At 40.7% G+C, this 20,158-nt stretch overlaps 1 protein-coding gene across 6 annotated transcripts; it reads right to left on the reverse strand.

The window, feature by feature from the left end:
- Positions 1 to 22: 22 nt before the first annotated feature.
- On the reverse strand, positions 23 to 9,979 carry exoc1 (exocyst complex component 1). 6 transcript variants are annotated; one of them, XM_056379238.1, is made up of 21 exons: positions 9,901 to 9,979; positions 8,933 to 9,064; positions 8,690 to 8,820; positions 8,410 to 8,569; positions 8,085 to 8,102; positions 7,091 to 7,278; positions 6,728 to 6,955; positions 6,348 to 6,480; positions 6,128 to 6,237; positions 5,489 to 5,557; positions 4,688 to 4,837; positions 3,683 to 3,791; positions 2,988 to 3,032; positions 2,425 to 2,588; positions 2,217 to 2,330; positions 1,843 to 1,922; positions 1,433 to 1,661; positions 1,119 to 1,302; positions 843 to 1,042; positions 550 to 744; positions 23 to 454 (listed from the first exon to the last, which is right to left on the reverse strand). In XM_056379238.1, exons 2-21 carry the CDS (start codon positions 9,054 to 9,056, stop codon positions 302 to 304), a joined length of 2,784 nt encoding a protein of 927 aa, XP_056235213.1. In that variant the 5' UTR covers positions 9,057 to 9,064; positions 9,901 to 9,979; the 3' UTR covers positions 23 to 301. The 6 variants fall into 6 exon arrangements, with proteins under 6 accessions (XP_056235213.1, XP_056235214.1, XP_056235216.1 ...); XM_056379239.1 differs by lacking the exon at positions 8,085 to 8,102; XM_056379241.1 differs by lacking the exon at positions 5,489 to 5,557.
- Between the last annotated feature and the right edge of the window lie 10,179 nt (positions 9,980 to 20,158).

Below are 20,158 nucleotides of genomic sequence, written 5' to 3' on the forward strand. Positions count from 1 at the left end.
AAAATTGTACGATAAAGCTATGGAGGGTTGGCAGATGCAAATTTATTATGTACATATGGCATAAAGACATAAAAATATAACAAATATTTAGAGAAGAGTTGTTGACTCTCAAAGAAACAGGCACACACGCACAATGCAGAGACATCTGCACCGCAACTCTTTCATTACAATACACAGACACACATAGAGGAAATGTTTCATCATCCAAAAAGCAATACAGGGAAGTTTGTAAATAGCTAATGTATGTTCAGCCAGTGTGAGGCAGTAGTGAATCACTAATTATCAGTGTGAAGCAGCTGGACTAATGAGACTGAGCAATGCTGGAGAAGTACTCCAACATATCCTGAATGGTAAACTCCATGGTGATCCCAGATCCAGGGTAGCATCTGCCGATCAAATCTTCAAAGTGCTTGTACTGACGGATGAACTCGTCCTGCATGGAGTGCCACACCACCTGGTGGAGTGAATCAGGAAGAGCAACGGTGAGGAATGTGGCGCGGCTGACACGGAAGAGTATCTTCACGCCTTTAAAAACTCTGAATTTCTCACCTGCAGCAGACTTTCCTCCTCACACAGGTGTTTGTCCACCTTTTTGTAAAGGTTGTCGAGTCCCTTTTTCACCTCTTTGCCCGGGTATTCTTTGATAACTTTGCGTAGCTCTTGTTTGTTGAAGGCCAGCTGGTAGCTCACCTCCTCCTCACGAACACCCTGAGCTACACGTGCCTCAACTCCTTCAAAGAAATGCTGCAAGAGAGAGATGACAGTTTACCTATGATGCATTTAATACAAGTCAGGATTCATATATCCTACATATGATTACTCTAAATGATATTCCCTCTTACATTGAGTTTTTCCAGAGGCTGGCCCAGGGAGTTGATTACATAGGACTGCAGGTGGTCTGTGTATTTGTGCTTGGCTTCTCGTCTCTCTGCGTCCAGGCAGGAGATCTTTAGACGTGACAGTGTGGAAAAGATGTGGTGGAAATTCTCCATCATAACAACGTCCCGAGGCGTCTTCTGGCTTTCATTGGCTACCTTCTCCACTGGAAAGACAATGAATATTCAGAGCTTAGTGTCTTGCCAATCAGTGTTTGATTCTGGATGACTGGTGGTTCTTACCGTTCATGAAGACGGCCCTGATAAGTTTGACGTAAGCTTTATCCAGGTCTCCTCGACGCTCTGCGTTGCGGAAGATTGTTTCAGCCAGCTCAGCAAACTCCTCAAACCCAGTCACAAAAGGCAGGATACCAACTTTGCTTTTCTTTGAAATCTTCACCTCTTCCATCTGTCTGATCTGACCAGACTGTGAGAAAACAACATGTAAGCCTTTTTGTTATTTCACTGAAATAAACCATACTTTCATTTAGGGATGTGCTGACAAGAACCAGAGACAAGAAAGCATGAATTTTCCTCGTCATACAGCGTCCACTCACAATGCACTTGTCAAAGTTCCTCTTGACAGTGACCAGCACATTTCCCAAAGTAGTGCTGAGGTACGAGGCCGGGTCAACGTTCTCAGCTGTCCACACGTGGTGACTCATCTTCACCAGCATGTAGAGAGAGTTGAAGCTGTCAATCTTGTCACCCAGAGCGATGAGACTGTTGAGCTCCGTCTCGATGCTCTGGAAGATTTTATTCATCATCAGCCGCACCATGTCTTTCCTTCAGTCAAGACAGGACAGGAAGTTGTGGAAAAGACAGAGGTGAGAGAAGAAGGGAGCGCCACATGAGATAAATATGAATATAATTTGGTTTCATTATAAATATATATATGATGTTTCTGGCTGTGAAGATGGGTGACATTTGCAGCAGAGCTGCTCGAAGACGATGTGCGAGTACTCACTCTGATGACAGGGAGTGTCTGTGTTCTGCCTGGGGAGGCACTCTCGACAGCGTGCCTCCATCTGACTCCTCTGTCTCGGGCTGCCAGGACAATGGACATAAAACATGACAAATCCAAACAAACATCTGCTGACGAGCACATGAATCTGAAAACATGCCAGCGTCTGTTATTGCTGTATTATTTCTTGCTTTCAGAGGAGAAAAATTTTCCAATTTCAGGCGGCTCCACATGAGTAGAGCTACTGATGCAAAGTGAAGTTAACGTTATTATTTTGGATTAGACAGTTTCATGTTACAACAGACTACACATTAGTTGGTGGCGTGCTGTTTGATCCTCCTGTCACAGATATTTCCTGTGCATGATCACAGATTTACCTGAGCGAGCGGGGGTGCAACTGTCGGGTGCTGCTGCAGCTTAAAGAACTTGCTGATGAAGTCTTGCTCTGCGAGACACAGAGGCTCCAGCTCACTGAGGACCTGCTCAAATATCTGCAGAGAAATACCACATTTAATCCCCCATCACAGAGCAACAGAGGAACACACAGCTGATTTGATTAGATCTGTGTAACTCTGGCTGTGTCACCTTGTCAAACTTGGTCCTGTCCGCCACGTCCAGGTCGGAGGCGGACATGTTGCCCATGTCCAGCAGCGAGGACGACTGGGAACGCCGGCTGTTGGAGCCCTGCACTGTCAGCTTGTTCAGGCTTGAGGTAGAGCCTGTCAGCTTCCCAGAGCTGCCATGAAGGCCTGAGACAGCACAACAAATACAGCGTTTAATCCTTTTAATGAAAACGAGCCCACGTTTTGGGAATATCATTCAAACTGCAGGTTTATGTCTGTCAATTACGACACTATTAAAAACAATTGAGTTTCAAAATCAATAAAAGACAGATGGTTAACAATGGTTAGCTTTTGTAGGCATTTATCATAGAATCAGATTATGTGATGATGCATTAAGCAGCATTGTGAACATTCAGCACAAACCAACCAGGTACGTGGCGAGGTAATAGTTTGTAGGGCTGAAAGTGTTTCAGGGTGGCGCAAAGAGTTTGAGCAACTTTTAGTGCAGTTGTGTAAGACACAGTGGTGAGAAGCAGAACGGGTAATTAACAGTGGAAAAGCTCTGTCCAGATGGAGCGTACTTACTTTCCGTTTCCTGTTTGAGTGCACTTTCTTTCCGCGGAAGCGTGGCTGCAGCCAGTTAAAGAGGCAGGCATCAGAGACAGAGACAGGTTAGGCTTAAAACATGCAGCATGGGAGGAGTGAGGCCAGACGTTAGATGTACAAAGTTACATATATGCTGACGTGCGCTGCAGTTTATGTGCTCGTAGCTTTGGACAAACCTTTGGAAAACAAATTCTTTTTTCTTTTTTTTTTTTGTTTTCAGAAGGAAAAGCTAATACAGAGAGCAGAAGCAGAGTTCTATAATTCTGCCAAAACCAAAACTCAACCAAGGATCCTACTTATATTCTAAAGATAAAAAGAGTACAGAATTTATTATGTAAAAGGGAAGAGGAGACGTTATCAAAAGATAAAACATGAAGCAGAACATTAAACACTTTGGAAGAGAACATTAGTGAGGTGATGTAGAAAAGGCTGGAAAAGCATGAAGCCTTGTTTCCTTATTTAAACATTCATTTCTGTGTGACAGTACGATACAAATATTGGACAAAATACTCCGGATGCAGTGAAATTCACACGACCTTTGAGTGAACTACATGTTGAGAAAAAGACAAACAGATATGTTAATAAAAATAAAAAAAAATCCTAATCACACATAACAGCATCAAGTGCAGGAGACAGACATGCTTCATAACACGTCTCTGAATCACAGCTCTTACCAAACTTGCCCTTCGCCTCCTTGGTTGTTCCCGCCATCTTTATCTTGGCAACCTCGAAGAAGTCTTTGATTTCTCGTTCATATAGTCTGCTCATATAATCGACGTAGGTCTGAAAAAGAGAGAGAGAACATGTGTTTAGATTCTCTATTGTCCCAAGTATCACAGGAGTAGTTTGACATGTCTGAGAAAAACACTAGTTTCTTTTCTTGCTGAGTCAGATGAAGATGAAACAAACAAAAAAATCTATAAACAAACTTCTTTAAAGTTCACTACTTAACACGTCATATTCTCTGTAATACAAACCAAACCCTGCTTAGGTAAAAGCTTTATTCTATTTCAGGTTGAGGCAATAAACCAGTATATAATCGTGTAATTCAAAAAATGAAATATTGATATGGTGTTAATAATACACAAACCATAATGAAACCAGAATGGACAAAAAAAAAACCAAACAAAAATATAAAATAAATAAATAACACACATATGATAATTTCATGATGGCAGATTTTAGGCCTTGTGGGTCTTGTGGTTGTTTATCAGTTCATTTTTTTGCCTTTTCACTGTCCAATAATTGTAATTATTCTTTTTGTTCACTTTTGTACAGTTATAGTTACAGACTCTCTCCACCTCCTGTTAAACAAGTTCTTCTGACTTGAGTCTGATTCATTTACCAAAAAAAAAGCAACAAAACACAAAATAAACAATTTATTATTATTATTATCATTATTATTATTGTTTTTTCAAATTATCTATAGATTTTGCGATAATGTCGTTATCGTGAATTCTTTTAGCCATGATAATCCTGCAGTGAAAATCTGACATCATTACAGCCCTAATTCTATTATTCCTCTTTTATGGCTGTATTTATGACAAAGTTGGGGTCAAGAAGAGTTTGCTGTAAACTGCACTTGGCGTTACCACGGTAACCACACTGTCACCAAAGTGTGGTGTCAATCCTCTCTCCCATATCTTCCAAAAATGTTTTAGCGGGATAAGAGCACTGACCCTCGACAGGCCCTCGTACTTCTCCCTGTGGGTGTTCTTCAGCCACTCCATGAGCTTGGCGTAGCGCAGCAGGTCCCTGTGGAGGGGGCTGTGTTTGGGCAGGGTCAGCTCTGCTGTGTGCTGGGACAGGGTGGAGCTCTGGTCATGACCCTGGACGACGGAGCGAGAGATAAAGAGACAGACATTTGCAGTATATTCAATTAAAGAGTTAATATAGACAAACCCACTGCTATAAAGTCTCATTGCATCTTTCTGTTTACACACAAACACACCACACGTTAAGGACGTTTTATCTTGCTTCCTATCATTACCTCAAATGACCATGAAACCAGATGTTTTTAAAAAGGTAAACAACTCAAAAATCCAACACCTCTTCGTCTTAACTTATTGACAAGCTTACTGAAAAGCAGAACTCTTACTGACAGACTGACGGTCGCCTCACTTCCCCTCACTGTTAGCTTGTTCAGTCTCTAGTGCTTTTGCGCCGAGACATGCACGCAGAGCAGACAGGCACAGGATTTTATGATACGAGGCCTTTTGCAACAAAGCCATGTTAGCACCCAAACATAAAAAAGCCCTTAGCTGAGTGCAGACAGTCAGTGAAGGAGAAAGATGAACGGTGCCTCTTCAGCTCCGAGCTCAGATGAGAGATGTTAAGTCGTTAAAAACATATCCCATGCAAGAAATAATGGAGGGTGCCTGGAGGGCGTCTAAAGTAATGACATGTAAGTTGGAGTGAGGTATGCCAGGTCAAACATTAGCAAAGTGGGGGGAGGTGGGGGTTGCTGTGAGGGTACTCACTGGAAGTGACAGACAGGAGGACCTATAGAACTGAGGGATGGTCATTTTGAAGTGACTGAAGTGGTTGAACTGACACAGAGACAGAGAGCAGAGTGGGATGTTTCAAAGTGAGCAACACAGAGAGTCAAGAATAGGAGGGACACAACTGGAAGGAAACCACACAAGGAAGCCCAGGAAGAGAGTCACAGCTAAACAGGAAGTCCAGAGAGAGAGAGAGAGAGAGAGAGAGAGAGAGAACAGGAGAGACTGTAGACCTCCATGGAGCAGCAGACTCACAATGGCAACGTGTGACGACAACACAAAGTCTGACAGTCTCCTCCTACTTTGGTGCTTTTACTCTGCTTTATTATTCAGAGACATCAGGTTCCGGAAATAAATTATAATGAAATGTATATTTGTTTAAGCATGTTCATCATTTCTCAACTCTGACTCTTCATCAGTTTTACAAGAGTGATGTATAGTCTGTGTAATTTCACAGCTCAATATGACAAAGCACTCAAAGACACAAAGACAATGTCAGAAAGTCATAAAATCTAACCAACAAGAATATTTCCAAATAACCAACCGGATAAAATTTTAAAACTAAAGTTTTCTGTACTTATTTATTTATACCCCTTGTCGTATTAATGTGCCTGTTACCTGGTGGACAAACACATTGTTGAGATGATTGGTGAGGCGACGAGCAAAGGTGTCTCTCAGCTCAGCGAACAGGAGCTGCTGCTGCGTCACAGCCATCAGCTTCTCATGGCCTACAACAAAAAAAAAGGAGATGTTTAATTTGATTACTTACTTCAAAAACAGCTACTAATGCCTTTAGTTGATCAACGGGTAATCGATAACACTTCATCTTTAAACCAACCTGGTCGGAGCGCCACGTTCATGCACTGCAGAAGAGCTTCAGAGGCGTTGATGCAGGCCTCGATACCTTTAGGGGAGGTCAGGTCTCCATCCTGCAAAGCTCTGATATGTCCCTTTGACAGGTCCATGTAGTTCTACGTAAGAAAAAACACACCAGGTCATCAAACAAAGTCCAGCAATCTAACAATAAAATTAGTATTCAAACACAAAGGTTTTCAAAATAAAAATATCTATGTTTTAAAACAGGTTTACACACAGTAAAACACTTAAAAATCAAGATGGGGACTACTTTTTTAAGCAAAGTGGGCTCTGATAACTGTGTTTAGATCAACTGATTAATTTCATGCATATACAGCTGAAAACATTTTAACATGTACCAACCACTAAGAACTGGATCTCGTCCAGCAGTTTGCCATTGTTGGTGCTGCTGATCTGGATGAGGCGGTTGCTCTGGGAGATCTGGTCCATCTGCTCCTTGACACTCTGCAGCATCTCCTCATAGCTGCTCAGCTTTCCCTCAATGGTGTCCACCTCTGACAGCGCCTCATCCAGCAGCTGCATCAGGATATTGACCTGCTTCTCTGACGCCATGATGGACTGGATGTTGGCCTTAAAGTAGGAGACAATGAAGAGGGTATTTATATGTTTCTTTGTTTTCAAAAAGTTAATGCTTATGTCCAAACTCACAGGGAAAATAATGTAATTTAGAACTTTAATACTTTTCATTCTGGTTGCTTCACTCACTCCGTCTAAAACCTGCAGCTCCTTGGAGAGCTGCTCCGCAAAAGCCTCAGCGTTGGAGATGGCGTACTCGCACATCTCCATCATGCTCTCGATGTCCTGCTCCTCACGGGTGCTCAGCTCCTGGTAGTCGTCCAAAGCGTCCTCATCGCCCCCGGCGACGCTCTGGCTCTCACCGCTTGGCACCGACTCTAAACCCATGAAGACAGATGAAAAAGCATGAAGAAGCCATGAACACAAACAAACAAAGTTCAAGACACATTCTGCTATCCTCAAACACACCAGGCTTTATACTGTTCTTATGGGGACAACTACCCACATAAATACATTCAGTAACAGGGAAAGGCTTTTTAAATCATATCAGATATCTTTATCTTAACAAGTCATAATCTGTTTTAGAATAATTAAGTCTTAAAACACATTTTAAATAAGCTATAAAACTGTATTAATTTACTACCACTGTTGAAAATGTAACATGAAGTTTAAACTATAGTAAATCTAACTGCAGGTTATTTAACTCCATAAAATCACAAACAGTCTCAGGTGGTGGAAACAGAAGCACGTCTGCAGCCTGAAATGTTTTTTATCAGATAAACGTACTTCTTTATATTTGTTCTGCCTGATAAAAATAACTGCCCTAAGCAAAACTGCTGAACTAACAACTGCATTTTACATCGCTCTGGATCAATTAGAAACAATATGGGTAACAACTTTGGGTCAAGTTAAATACAGAGTACATTAATGAGCACGTCAGTAAATAATCTTATGAATTAAGATGATATGAACAAGTAAAAAACTAAGTGAAGTAAAAACATGACCTAGATGTGTGTTATGATTATTAAAATAAAAAAAGGAATCATGCTCATCCTTATTTACAAGTAATTCAAACAGCAGGAGCTTTAAGAAGGTGAGAGTCTCTAATGAGAATGGTGTCTTTGAGGTCATGAGCATACAATGGAGAGGAGTGAGGAGAGGGAGGAAGTTAAGTCCTACCAACCTTCCGCTTTAGGAAGTTCTGGCCAGAGAAAGTTTAAAAGAGAAGAGTGAGAATAAAGGAGAATTTAACACAGAAAGCCATACCACAAACCAGGATACAAAGAAGAAGAGATCTCTAGACATGCTATTAATAAATCAAATCAACCGAAAGCTGACAAAGTTCCTTATTTCTGGTCAAAATTAGAATACCTCAAACATGACCAATACACACTAGGGTCAGCGCTAATGTTTTGAGAGAAAAAGACACGCCTTTAAGCAAATGTAATCAAATCATGAAAAGAGGCATGCGGTCACAGGGGTAGCTGAGGGATAGAGAGTTTCCACACCTTCCAGCAGCTGAGAACTGACATTCACAAACTCCACCTTCTTCCTCAGATAACGCTGGTTCAGCTTCCAGATGCAGGAGATGAAGGAGTTTTTTTCAGCCGTGCTGCTGGCCAGCCAGCGGTACACCTTCTCAAAATGAAGGTCGAATTCAGGATTTTCCTATAAGATGACAAATAAACAGAGAGAGTATTTTGAATCTGAACGAGGGAGAAAAATACTTTCTTGCTGGTTATGGGTGAAATAAAGGGAAGAGATACAAGAAATACATTATTCTCTCACCTTGCTCGCATCTTTGGCATCTACTTCTGTCAGATCTCGGAGCTCCCAGGTCTGCTGGCGCTTGTAAAAATCCCCTTTGTCAGATTTCTTCACCTTCACCACTTTAACCTGGACAGGCCTCTCTGTGGTAACTGGAGGGAGGGGGGGGGGGGCACATTATTATTATTATCATTATTTAAGAAACATTTACCTTTTATGATTAATAGTTATTTGCAGCTGCTCCTGTGGTTGTTACCCACTGACCTGTCGCACACAGGAAGCAGTTCTTCTTCTTCTTTCCTGCCTTGCAGACATTGACGATGCCGAGGAGCCGCTCGTCGTTGGGCGTGAAGATGTCCCTCTGGAGGGCATGCTTGATGGCTGTCATGGTGGAAACTGTAACACAGCATAATGTTACAGACATGTAGGTGACTCACTGTACAGTCTTTGCAAATGTATGAAAGCGGAGAGCCAGTCCTGCTAATGACAAGGGACAAACCTTCCACATGAGTGCACATGTAATCAACCTAACATTTACTTAACCTCCTAGGACCTGGCGTCCACATATGTGGACCTCACATTTTGGGTTCTCTAGACCACAATACTAACTTTTTCTCAACAAGGGCCTGGTGACCACATATGAGGATATTATACTGCCACTCAGTAATCGAAATTTAAAACTAATGTCCTCATATGTGGACATCATTTTTCTCAGGTCCCAATCAGCCTATATAGCAAAGAATAGAGCTCGGGTCTAAGGAGGTTAATTATATTTAACATAAATTACAACCATTGCTCTTTGCGTTTGATTTATTCATGACATATTTTCTGCAGTTATCTTAACGCTAATGAATACTGGTGTCTTTTAGCCTGTCAAACACTCTTCTAACGGCAGCTAGCTTACATGTTTTCAGAGGCTGTTTACGTAAAAAAAAAACGTTAAAGACGTTAAAAACGAATTTCTTCAGGTAGATGCCGGTGTTGGCCACGGAAATACTGCACTAAAAGTAAAGAGGCCCTTCACAATGTAAATGCACCGATGTCCTTTCTGTGTGTTAGCTTGCTGGCTGCTAGCTTGACAGAGCTAGCTACAGTCGTGGAACACGTAGAGTTTGACACTACGCCAGGGAAATAAACTAAACTGCACCTCTGTTTCTTTTTTTTTTTTCTTTTAGTCAAAATGCTCTGTCTTTTTATTTTTGACAGAGGTATATGTCATTAGTTGCCGTTACCTTGTTTTGTCAGCCCACCAGCAAAGCACCGCCCTCTCCACTTCCTGGTTCTGTGACGTAGCTGTCATGTGGTGGTGACACTGTTGTCAACATCCAGCTCCACCCACAGAGGCTGGGCTGAGCTGAGCTGAGCTGTGTGGGACTTGCTTTGTGATAATATGCTCATATTAAAACACAATATGAAGATGGACTCTGCTTCAATACCTGAGCCTGAAGCCCTTATGCTAAAATCTAGTTTCCTTCATTATCAGAGCAAATGTACAGTATACATATTTTAAAGTGCACCGTATTTTCCTCTTCTTCTGTGTTTTATTTGAAGTGTTGATCCATAAGAAGATATAAAAACCATCTCAGTGTAGTTTTACATCTCCTCTCTCAGGCTTCTCTCTGGAGCTCTAGTAACAACAGGTCGGTGAGCCAATCAGAAGAGAGGAGGCTCTGAGCCTCTCTTCTGGACCTTTTGAGACAAGTCATGTCACAGACCGTCTACATGATCTTTTCAGAACACCAGGTGGCATTGTGAATCCACATAATAGCTATAATTGCCATAAATACCAGTTCCCTGTTTTATGTGTTGTGTTCTTACATACGCCCTGTGTGTGTCTCTTTGTTGTCAGTGCTGTAATGATGTATTTGTTCTGTTTTAACAATAAAAAAAGATGTATCCATTGTTCTGATCTACAGCAACAGTCCATGAAGCGATAAAGAGTCAGCTGAAAGTCCACAGTGTCAACACAGTGGAGTCAGACATGAGATGGAGAAGAAACAAGTGATCTGCAGGAAACGCCTGGAGGTGCTGTCTGTGTTGGAGTTACTGTACAGAGACAGCGCAGGATTCCCCAGCTGGTGAATGAGACATGCGCTGCCATCATCAACAGTCACATTCATGGGTTATTGCTGCCGGTGACGTAAAAGTGACAGCACAATGGAAGTATGTGTCCAACATATATATAACATATGTGTTCATTTCTTTATTTTCAATAGTCCATGTATCACGAACTCTGCCTCCTGTGTCCGTCTCCTTGGAGGATTAACATCACAAGTATTAGTCAGGCCTGGAGAACAGCGTCACTGTAGGATATATAAAATCATATCTTGCGTCTCTATAGTATCTTTTAGCAAGTTGATGTCATGTTCATGTACTGTGTTACCTCCAGTGTCCCCAGATATTATTTTCCTTCTTCCAGTGGTGGGAAAAGATGCACGTTTTGTGACTGCAGCTCAAGGATATTGTAATATTTATTTGTAGGAGTGAATTATCACTTTAATATGGAGATAGACAGAGGACCTTTTTGTCCTCAGAGAAAATAATGGAGGAACTGACAGGAAGTCCAGAAAGTATCTTTTTGAATTTGCATTTTAACAAATTAAAATACATCTGAAATATTCACTTTAACATTTACACAACTCTGACGCACAAATCAGTTTGAAAACTTTAAGAAGTCCCGTCACACAGCTGAGACGAAATACAATAAAATCTAATTCTTTGATCAAGAGATATTAAATGGAACTGACATCGATCTATCTGATTCAAATTTGGGTGAAATCATTACGCCTACAATCAATTAATCAATCAATCAACCTGTTAACCATGTTCACATGTTATTCCATGTTAAAATGATGACACATTTCATGTGTTTGGACCGTCATGTTCACAAAAATAACGCCCTTTACGTGTGTATCATACATCCAAATAACACATTCATCTCATACACTGTAAAAAAGAAAATTGTAAAAAAAAAAACGGTCAAATGACTGGCAGCAGAGGCTGAATATCAGATCTATATTAACACACGCTGCGCTCTGATTATCTTTCAGCTGTCTTCTTGGACTGAACTCGGGCCCTGCAAACTGGGCCAGTGTTAGCCGCCTGGTGGAGGCCGTTTTAAACCAGCTCTGCGTCTTCACCCGGTGGCCACGTGGTCCAGAGGGACCGTGAGGACTCGCTGGTCATTCAGTCTCAAGGATCATGTGGCATCAGAGAGGAAGTGCTGGTCGGCCCCAGGTTGATGGCTCAGACCAACATCCAGCTCTTTGAATTGAATTGAGGACTCAGTGGTAAGAGTTTGTCATAAAGCTGTTGGTGTGTTGGAATCTGTTCTGTGATTTATCTTTTAATGAAAGCTGGAAATCCTAAAACAGTCTGTGTTTGTCTGTGTGTTCCAGGTGCTGGCCAGACTCTCCCTTCAGCAAAGGGTCTGTTCTTGGTCCAGGTGGGACAAGGACAGACCTTTAACTTCAATGTCCTGGAGGAGCAGCCTGGCCCCTCCAGCAGGGGTCTGCCTCCTCCTCCTCCTCCTCCTCCTCCTCATCCTCCTCCTCCTCCAGACGATGAACAGCATGGCCCCTCATCCAGTGCTGTTGGTCCTCCCCTCACTCCAGCACCACTCCCCTCCACTGCCTGGAGGAAAAACCCCTCCGGCTGCCAACATCACACATCTGCTGCAAGTGTGGCCAACCCAGAATGATTGACAGGTTAAGTTGTAGGGTAGGTCATAAAAGTTTGATCCTAAAAGCGATCGTCTATATGGGGATGTAGTGGTATAGCTTTGTTACAGATAAACTTCATATGTATATGTGTGCATGTGTGTGTACATGTGCATGTGTGTATACATGTCTTGCTGTGGTGTTGGGGACACATTTAGGTTTGAAACCATCAGTGTGAGGTCTTCATAGATGTGATGCTGTGACCTCAGAGACGGATGTGTTCACCTCACACACTCTTTAGTGTGAACTGAACATTGACAGTTCAGATTGTGACTGACAGTCAGATTAGTTTTATTCAGAACTTAATTGTTGTCATTGAAAAGGTGTTTAATAAATAAACCTGTGATTAAATTGTACTCAGTATGTTTGTTCATATTGACCATCTGCCTCATGATGAATCTAACAGTCACTTTGGTGAATCAGTGTTTTCATTGTTATTAAAATTGGTAAGTTCATAAGACAAATTAGAAAAGCACAAACTCTAGTATCTGTCTCTAGATCCTGTGTTGTCACTGTTGAAGGACGGACACATTTAAACATTTCTATCATGTTTGTTGTTGATTAAAGCAACATAGAAAGTCTTTGATTAATTACATTCAGGAAAAACTTCAATGTGTTGTGATTTCTATACTGTGCTGCTGCTACTGTTAAAATTCCATTATTAATCATCAGTCTTAGTGTTAGAAAACGTTTTACACTGTGGTTTTACAGTTTAACGTTAGCACACATGCTAACTTCAGCTACAATAACACGTTACTCCTCACATATGATATTAGCCTGTAAGACTAATGTAACAGTTGAGACAGCTAACCGTGTTAGCAGCGTCTTCGCACGGCTCAGCCAGGAGCCTGTTGCTGTCAGGTTGCTGATGCGAGTGGGTTTACCTGGTGTCCTGGAGGACACAGGTCAGATCCCCCCTCCCTCCTCCCCAGCTCCACCCTCTCATCCAGATATGGTTTCTTCTGGCGCCAAAAAACCAAGATGGCGACGTCCATTAAGCCAAACTCAGGCTTCAAAACGGCAGTTGAGCTGATGGAATCTGGTGCCTCAGCAAATGAATTGGTGATTGTCAAGTTTGTACTGTTTTCTTTTATGGTAAATGATGCACAAACACACAGACTAGTAAAGTCCAGGCAGGAAGTCAACGCCTGAGTTCAGCTTCAACCCTGGTTCTTTCCTGCAGTGTTGCATGTTCTTGTGTTTCCTCCAGGACTCTGATCACTAGAACAAAGACATGCACATTTCATTCACTGAGGAATCTAACTTGTCCAAAGGTCTGAATGTGTGTGTGTGTGTGTGTGTGTGTGTGTGTGGGTGATAAACCATTGTCCTGCTTTCCTCCCAGTGCATGCTGGGATACATTCCAGTACTTCAAACTTGTTTGTTTGAAGTTTGAATGTTTGATGTGATGAAAAAAAGTTTGTTACATTACATTTTCACACACACACACACAACACACACACACACACACACACACACACACACACACACACACACACACACAACAATTATCTTTTTCACATGTTGTGCTTTCCTTTACTCATGATTCACCTGCAGCTGCTGCTCTATTGACCTTTGACATTCACATACTTTGTGAATGTCAAAGGTCTGTAGTGAGTGCTGACGTCGATGCTCCTACAACTGACAAAAACAACAACTTCAAGCTGGATTTGCAGTAACTGCAGAAGTTTTGCTTGTGGCAAAGTGTGAGTGACACTTGAAGATACAGAAGGTTGCTCTGCAGACTGGACCCACTGCAGGTGAGGGGGTGACAGGTGTTCCCACCAGATGCACTTGTGTCAGTCGCCGCTCCGCTGAGGGAGCCCCAGTGACAAGCACGGCGGAGGACATGCAGATGTGACTTGCAAACAAAAGGGCCGTCAGAGGACGGTGATTACATCTGTGTAATCTCCATTTGACATTCACACAGGTGATTAAAGGCTGATAGCATTTTCTATTTCTGTTTGGAATCAGAAATGTTTGAGTTGCTATCTGGATGGCATTTTGTGCAGCCTTTTATGAGCTTGAAGGACGCATCACCAGTGTTGTTTTAGAGCCATTTGTTGTATTGTAACTGAATAAAGCTGTGGGAACCACTTCACAATAAGACAGCCCTTATAGAGGATTTATGAATGGTTTATGACTAGTTTATTAATTAGCTTTTTAACATTTTATAAATCATTTATAAGCTGTTATAACACATTATATAAAAAGGACAACAGTGACCTGTTGCTTGCCAAATAGTGAGCCCACGTGTATCTACTGTTCAGCCTCATATCTCTTTGTTTTATCCATCATCAGTGTCTGTACCTGCTGCTTCTTCACATGTTTTAAGTAACTAGTAATAAACCACCATCAAAAAGTTTCATTTGGCAGATCAAATTACGGCAGATCACATGATCATATCACATGACCAGATTTATCCTCTGAGGCCTTGACATGCTCCCAGCAGCCGTCCTCATCGTAATCATGATCAGATATTAACACTGGACTTTATAACACAGGTGTAACCTTCCTTTACCTGGTGAACCGCTCACCCATTCTCTGTCCCATTGTTCACATCTCTGTGACTCTCCCTCCATCACCTTCATCTTTCTTCATCTCATTTTTACATTCATTTATTCATCAGTCACAAACATTTCTGGTAAAAGGTTAAAACACATCATTTAATAATGAGTTACCAATTATAAATCATAGTCATTAATAAAGGATGATCATACTTTACAATAAGGCTCCTTTTTACCAGTTTTAAATGGTAGTAACTCATTAGTCAGATTAATGAGTAGTAAGAATGAACTTGATCAGCACCAATGTATGAAAACTGCGTTATGACTTTATTGGAAAGCTTTTATGAATGTTTGATAAGTTGTTGTGTTTTATTTAATTCAATCAATATTTTCATGTAACTGTTTTATGATGTGTTTGTTTTTCTCTTGTTTTTAATTGCTGTTTTTAATCCCCTTTTTTCTTTCTGTAAAGCACTTTGTAACTTTGTTAAGAAAAGTGCCATATAAAAAGGGTTTTTTATTATCATTATTATTATTATTATTATTAATATTATTATTATTATAATAACTTGTTTATAATTGTTTATTTAAGATTTACTAAGTGTTATCAACCGAATGAATAACCTAATTATAAACCATTTATAAATCTTTTATAAGCGAAGTCTTATTATAGAGTGGTGCTGTGTATGTACAAATGACTGTAGCTGCTTCTTTGAATCACTGTTGTTGTTTTTGCAGGTCACAGCTGAACCGAACATGACTCCTCTTCAAACACATATTAACTCAAGTGTCCTTCTGCTGCTGTTATGGTGTTTTCCCTTGAACCCCTTTATGTGACGTTCACACTTACGGTAAATCCTGGAAGAAGAACATAAATGACGGTGACACCTGAGTGCGCCGAGACAAACAACCCAGTTGAAGCGACTCAGCGATGGGAACCTATATGAAAACTTTGGTAACCTCATCCCAAGGTGAGGTCCTCACTCAGCGCTGCCAAAATTACACATAAAACAAGAACACGCCGGTTTTCCAAAGTGAAGTAAGCATGAGAGCCGCTATTACATGAGCAACGCTCCCTGCACAGCTCTCTGCTTGTTAGGAAGGTCGATCATGTGTGCGATTTTGTTTTAAAGCAATCATGTAATTTAAAGAGTCTGTATGTCTGTGCGGTGGCAAGAGTGCTCTGCTGTTTGTTTGTGTAGGGAAGGGGTTAGGTGAGGGTTCAGGGGAGAGGATTATTGTGAATGGATATGCAGACAAACATGATTTCAAAATGCTGACGGCAAAGAAGACAGAAGTTAGCTGAGAACAAAATCTGAGAATGTAAAATATCATCTGTGATGATTTCATGTGAACGTTGGCTCATGATATTAATCTGCACTCAGCGATAAAAGGGAGACGGCTCCGTCACCAGCTTCATAACTTCTCTGTATATTTTAATTTCACCTTGATCAGAGAATGTTTTTACCTTGTTCAGGACCTTTACATTTATTTTTTTGTCTTTTCATAGTGTGTGCTGTTCTTTTTATTCTCTCCGTTACCATATTGCACTATAAACACTTTATTATTTAAACTTTTTTGTTAGGTTCAGTGGGTAGACACACCAAGGGCTCTGATGCATTTGATTGTGTGACGTTATCAGCTGCGTCATAGTGAAAACAGCCAGGACATTGTTTTTTTGTTTTTTTTTGCAGTGTTACTCAGAACATCGAAGCAAAGAAATATTGTCTCTCTTCTACTCTGACATTTCTATTGCAACAGTGCAGCATCACACTTAAATTTAGGTGTGGGCTTTAAACATCACAGAAAGTTCTCTGACAGCCGGTTGATCATTTAAGTCCCTGTGGTTTATTTACTGGAGCCGGTGGTTCTCTAGCTGCTTAATTAGGCCTCTTCTCACACCAAGTCTGACTAACAGCTTCTGACTCTGGAGTTTTGTTAACTCTGTTAATTTGGCAAAAACCTACATCTTTATGACCTTTGTGACCTTTACGCTGAGGATAAGTCCAACCTGAGAGGCAATCAGTTTGAACTGAAGCTTCTGAGCACACAGTTAAAGAGACGATGGGATTTTACTTTTTAAATTTAATCCACAATTTCATGTGAATTGTATATGTATTGTCTTTTATTCTTGTCTGGTTGATTATTCCAAAGGAACCTGGAGCAGGTGAGCAGGTGAAGCTGGACTCACAACCAAGTTTCAACCCTTATCCTTATGCTGAGCTAACATTAGCTTGAGTTAACCTAACCTCAACATGGGGCAGTTGATGACATGTTGCCAAACCTGCATGGACTGAGGTAAAAAATTATGATTAATGTAAAAAGATTTTGTAACTGCTAGCCTGTTTTCTTTGGATGTTGTTAGAGCGACGATGGCGATGGAGAGACGGAAGATGTAGTGGTGGAATGTCGCTGCAACACGTTACATGTTAGCGTTAGCGATGTTAGCATCACCCTGGTTCACTCCACAAAAAGTCAATGGGATTTTTACAAAATAAACTCTGTGACAAAATTGTCTGATGCCGACAGGTTTAGTTCAGCAGGATCATCTTCTACACCACGGTCACATGACCTCAAAGTCACAACCGCTAAACTTCAACAGGTCTGAATCTGTTGTTGAGGTAAATTACATTCAGCGTTTTGGGAAACAGGTGACACCGAATACCGATAATCTTTTGTTTTGTGCTTGGTTGTTATGTGATACCTTGTGAACTGATGAACTGATGCTCATAGACATGTAGTATATAACATGGTTGCTCAAAACCTAATGTAAAATGAGAGTGAATCTAAGTGGATTCCTGTTAATTGATACGATCAGCGTGAGTAGCATTATGAGATTAGAGATTCAGAGCAGATGTTAAACTGAAAATGATAAGATTTGTCTCTAGGTCTCTGTTACACTGTGATTCCACTCTACTGGTTTGGCTGCAAGTTAATAATCCCTTATTATCATCATGTAATATTAAACTATCATCACCTAAATTAGTCTGCAACCCAGTCTAAGAAGCAGAATATTAACAAATAATCTCAGTTTAATCTAAAGAAAAAACATTTCCCAGTATTTTTATGGTTACAAAGTCAAATCTATATCTGACTTTGGCCCAAAATCTTATACGTAAGAAACACAGTTACTGTTTTTAGTCAGGGCGGCAACTTGTATTTCATGCACAAGATGGAAACAAATTATAAAGTTAAAATGTGCAGTTTGCAGGATGTTGGTGTATGACCCAAATGCAGCTGTTTACAATGAATGATTTCCATTATTCCTACAATTTGGAAATACAATAAAGTCAGAAGCTTGTCATATTTTATAAATTTAACTAATTGTCTCTGTAGGAGGATGTGATTTGTTAATAGGTTAATCTCCCTGCTCATTTTCCTCTTGTTTCCAATCATGAACATCAGTCAAGCGTGCACATTAACATGAGGGATGATGTGGTTTGGTTTCAGTCGTATAATGGAGCCCAGTGCCTGAAACAAAAGCTCACTATTTTGGGAAATGATTTGCACTCTGGTGGAGTTGGATAAGGATTTCAACACCATGCTCACATCTGTCAGTTAAATATCAAGCTACCGCTAACAACCACTTAGCTTAGCTTAGCAGAACTCATGGAAACAGAAGGACAAGCTAGCTTGACTCTAATGGTACAAACTCTTCTGTAAAATGGTGAATTTTCACTTTCACACTTTAGTTTTTATATGGATCAAACCGATAAGATATGGCATGTTAATTATTGAGCTGATAACTCTCACACAGAATCAGGCTAGCTTTTTCCCCCGTCTACAGTCTTTGTGATGAAGCCAACGTTAGCAGCTGGCTAGCAAGGCTAGCCACAGTCCTTACCCACATTTATAGACAAACCCAGAAACAAATTACTAATATGCAAGAAAAATGTTGTAAAATTCATGTAATTTACACGAAATTACACTCTACTCGCATTTTGACAGATCTAGCTAAGCTAGCCAACTGCTAACATTAGCTTTGTGTACAATCTTCTAATTAAACTCAAGCAGAAAGCGAACAGATGTATTTTTAAAAATGTAAAAGAATTAACCAAATGGAAGAATAACTGACAAATTTGATTCAACAAAGAAATAAAACAAAATGAATAAGTGCATTAAGACTTCATCAGCTCTGTCAAGACCTGAGTAGATTGTGATCTACGTCTAAATTAATTTTATAACAGATTTCTTATTTAATAGTAATTCATTTCTGGGTCTGTCCATGAATGTGAGTAAAATTAGAGCAACACAATAAAGACAGATCATGTGTGAATCACAGACAGTAACCTTCTCTGTGTACCGTTGGGTTTTAACCAAAACAAACCAATTAGACCAGCGCACACGAAAGAAAACTGTTTAAAGGTCATGACATTTCAGGACTTCTCCAGAATGGTGGACTGATTGGAGCTTCCTCCAGAGCTTTCAGGAGACCAAAAGAACCATCAGGCCTAGTTACTGAAGCAACGCGGCGTCACTTCACCTCCAAGGGCCTTAAGATTTAATGTTAGTACGACACAGCTGCAGAGAGAGTTTATCTCGTCATCATGTCGCCTGTACATTGACCTCCACTGTTGGGTCTTAATTCTTGATAATAAGGAAAAGTTGGAGATTAAAGAGGACAGAGATATTAGTGTAGGAGGATGACAAGGGTGGGGATAAGTGTGATGACTCCCTGGAATTACTCAATTATCACTGGGCTTCATTTCATGCTGTCAAACAAAGTCACATCAGATTTCAAGATGAGGGCAGGTCTTCTGTGTGTCGTGTTCTCACATCATTTTCCCTTATAAAATAGCTTTCATTTGTACAGTGACGCCAGGTAATTAAAGCGATGAATCAAGCTTTCAGTGTTTTATGTTCTCAACAGGATTTATTTGTGCAGGCCACTTAGATGCAGGGCTGCAATGCACAATTCATCACGTAGTATTCTATATACAAAGATATGGAATATCTACGTGAACGCAATAAATCTTTAGCAGCGTCTGTTTCTCCTCCTCGTTTCTCTTCCTGCCTGCCTGCCTCACTTGTCCCATATCTCCTCATCACGGCGCTGTGATAAATCTAAACTCCCTCTCAGTAACAATAAAGCCAATTACAGTAAACCCACCTTCCCTTTGTACGAGCGTATTAATTCATCTCATATTCATTGTGCATACAGCTGAAGGAAACAGGACAGTGGCTGTTTTGGTTATTATGTCTTCTGGTTTATTGTAACAGATCAAAATGAATTATAGTACCCAGGAGTATTTCAGCTTCACACA

This window comes from Seriola aureovittata, chromosome 6 (genome assembly GCF_021018895.1).
Source record: "Seriola aureovittata isolate HTS-2021-v1 ecotype China chromosome 6, ASM2101889v1, whole genome shotgun sequence".
In the NCBI taxonomy this organism is placed as follows: Eukaryota; Metazoa; Chordata; class Actinopteri; order Carangiformes; family Carangidae; genus Seriola; species Seriola aureovittata.

What these genes read in the sequence shown, in the direction of transcription:
- exoc1 (XM_056379238.1), bottom strand. Translation starts at nt 9,056, where the DNA reads ATGACAGCCATCAAGCATGCCCTCCAGAGGGACATCTTCACGCCCAAC. An exon ending in CCTCCTGTCTGTCACTTCCA is followed by an intron (nt 4,838 to 5,488) that starts GTGAGTACCCTC and finishes TCCGTCGTCCAG; the next exon opens with GGTCATGACCAGAGCTCCAC. An exon ending in CAGGGCCGTCTTCATGAACG is followed by an intron (nt 1,043 to 1,118) that starts GTAAGAACCACC and finishes TTGTCTTTCCAG; the next exon opens with TGGAGAAGGTAGCCAATGAA.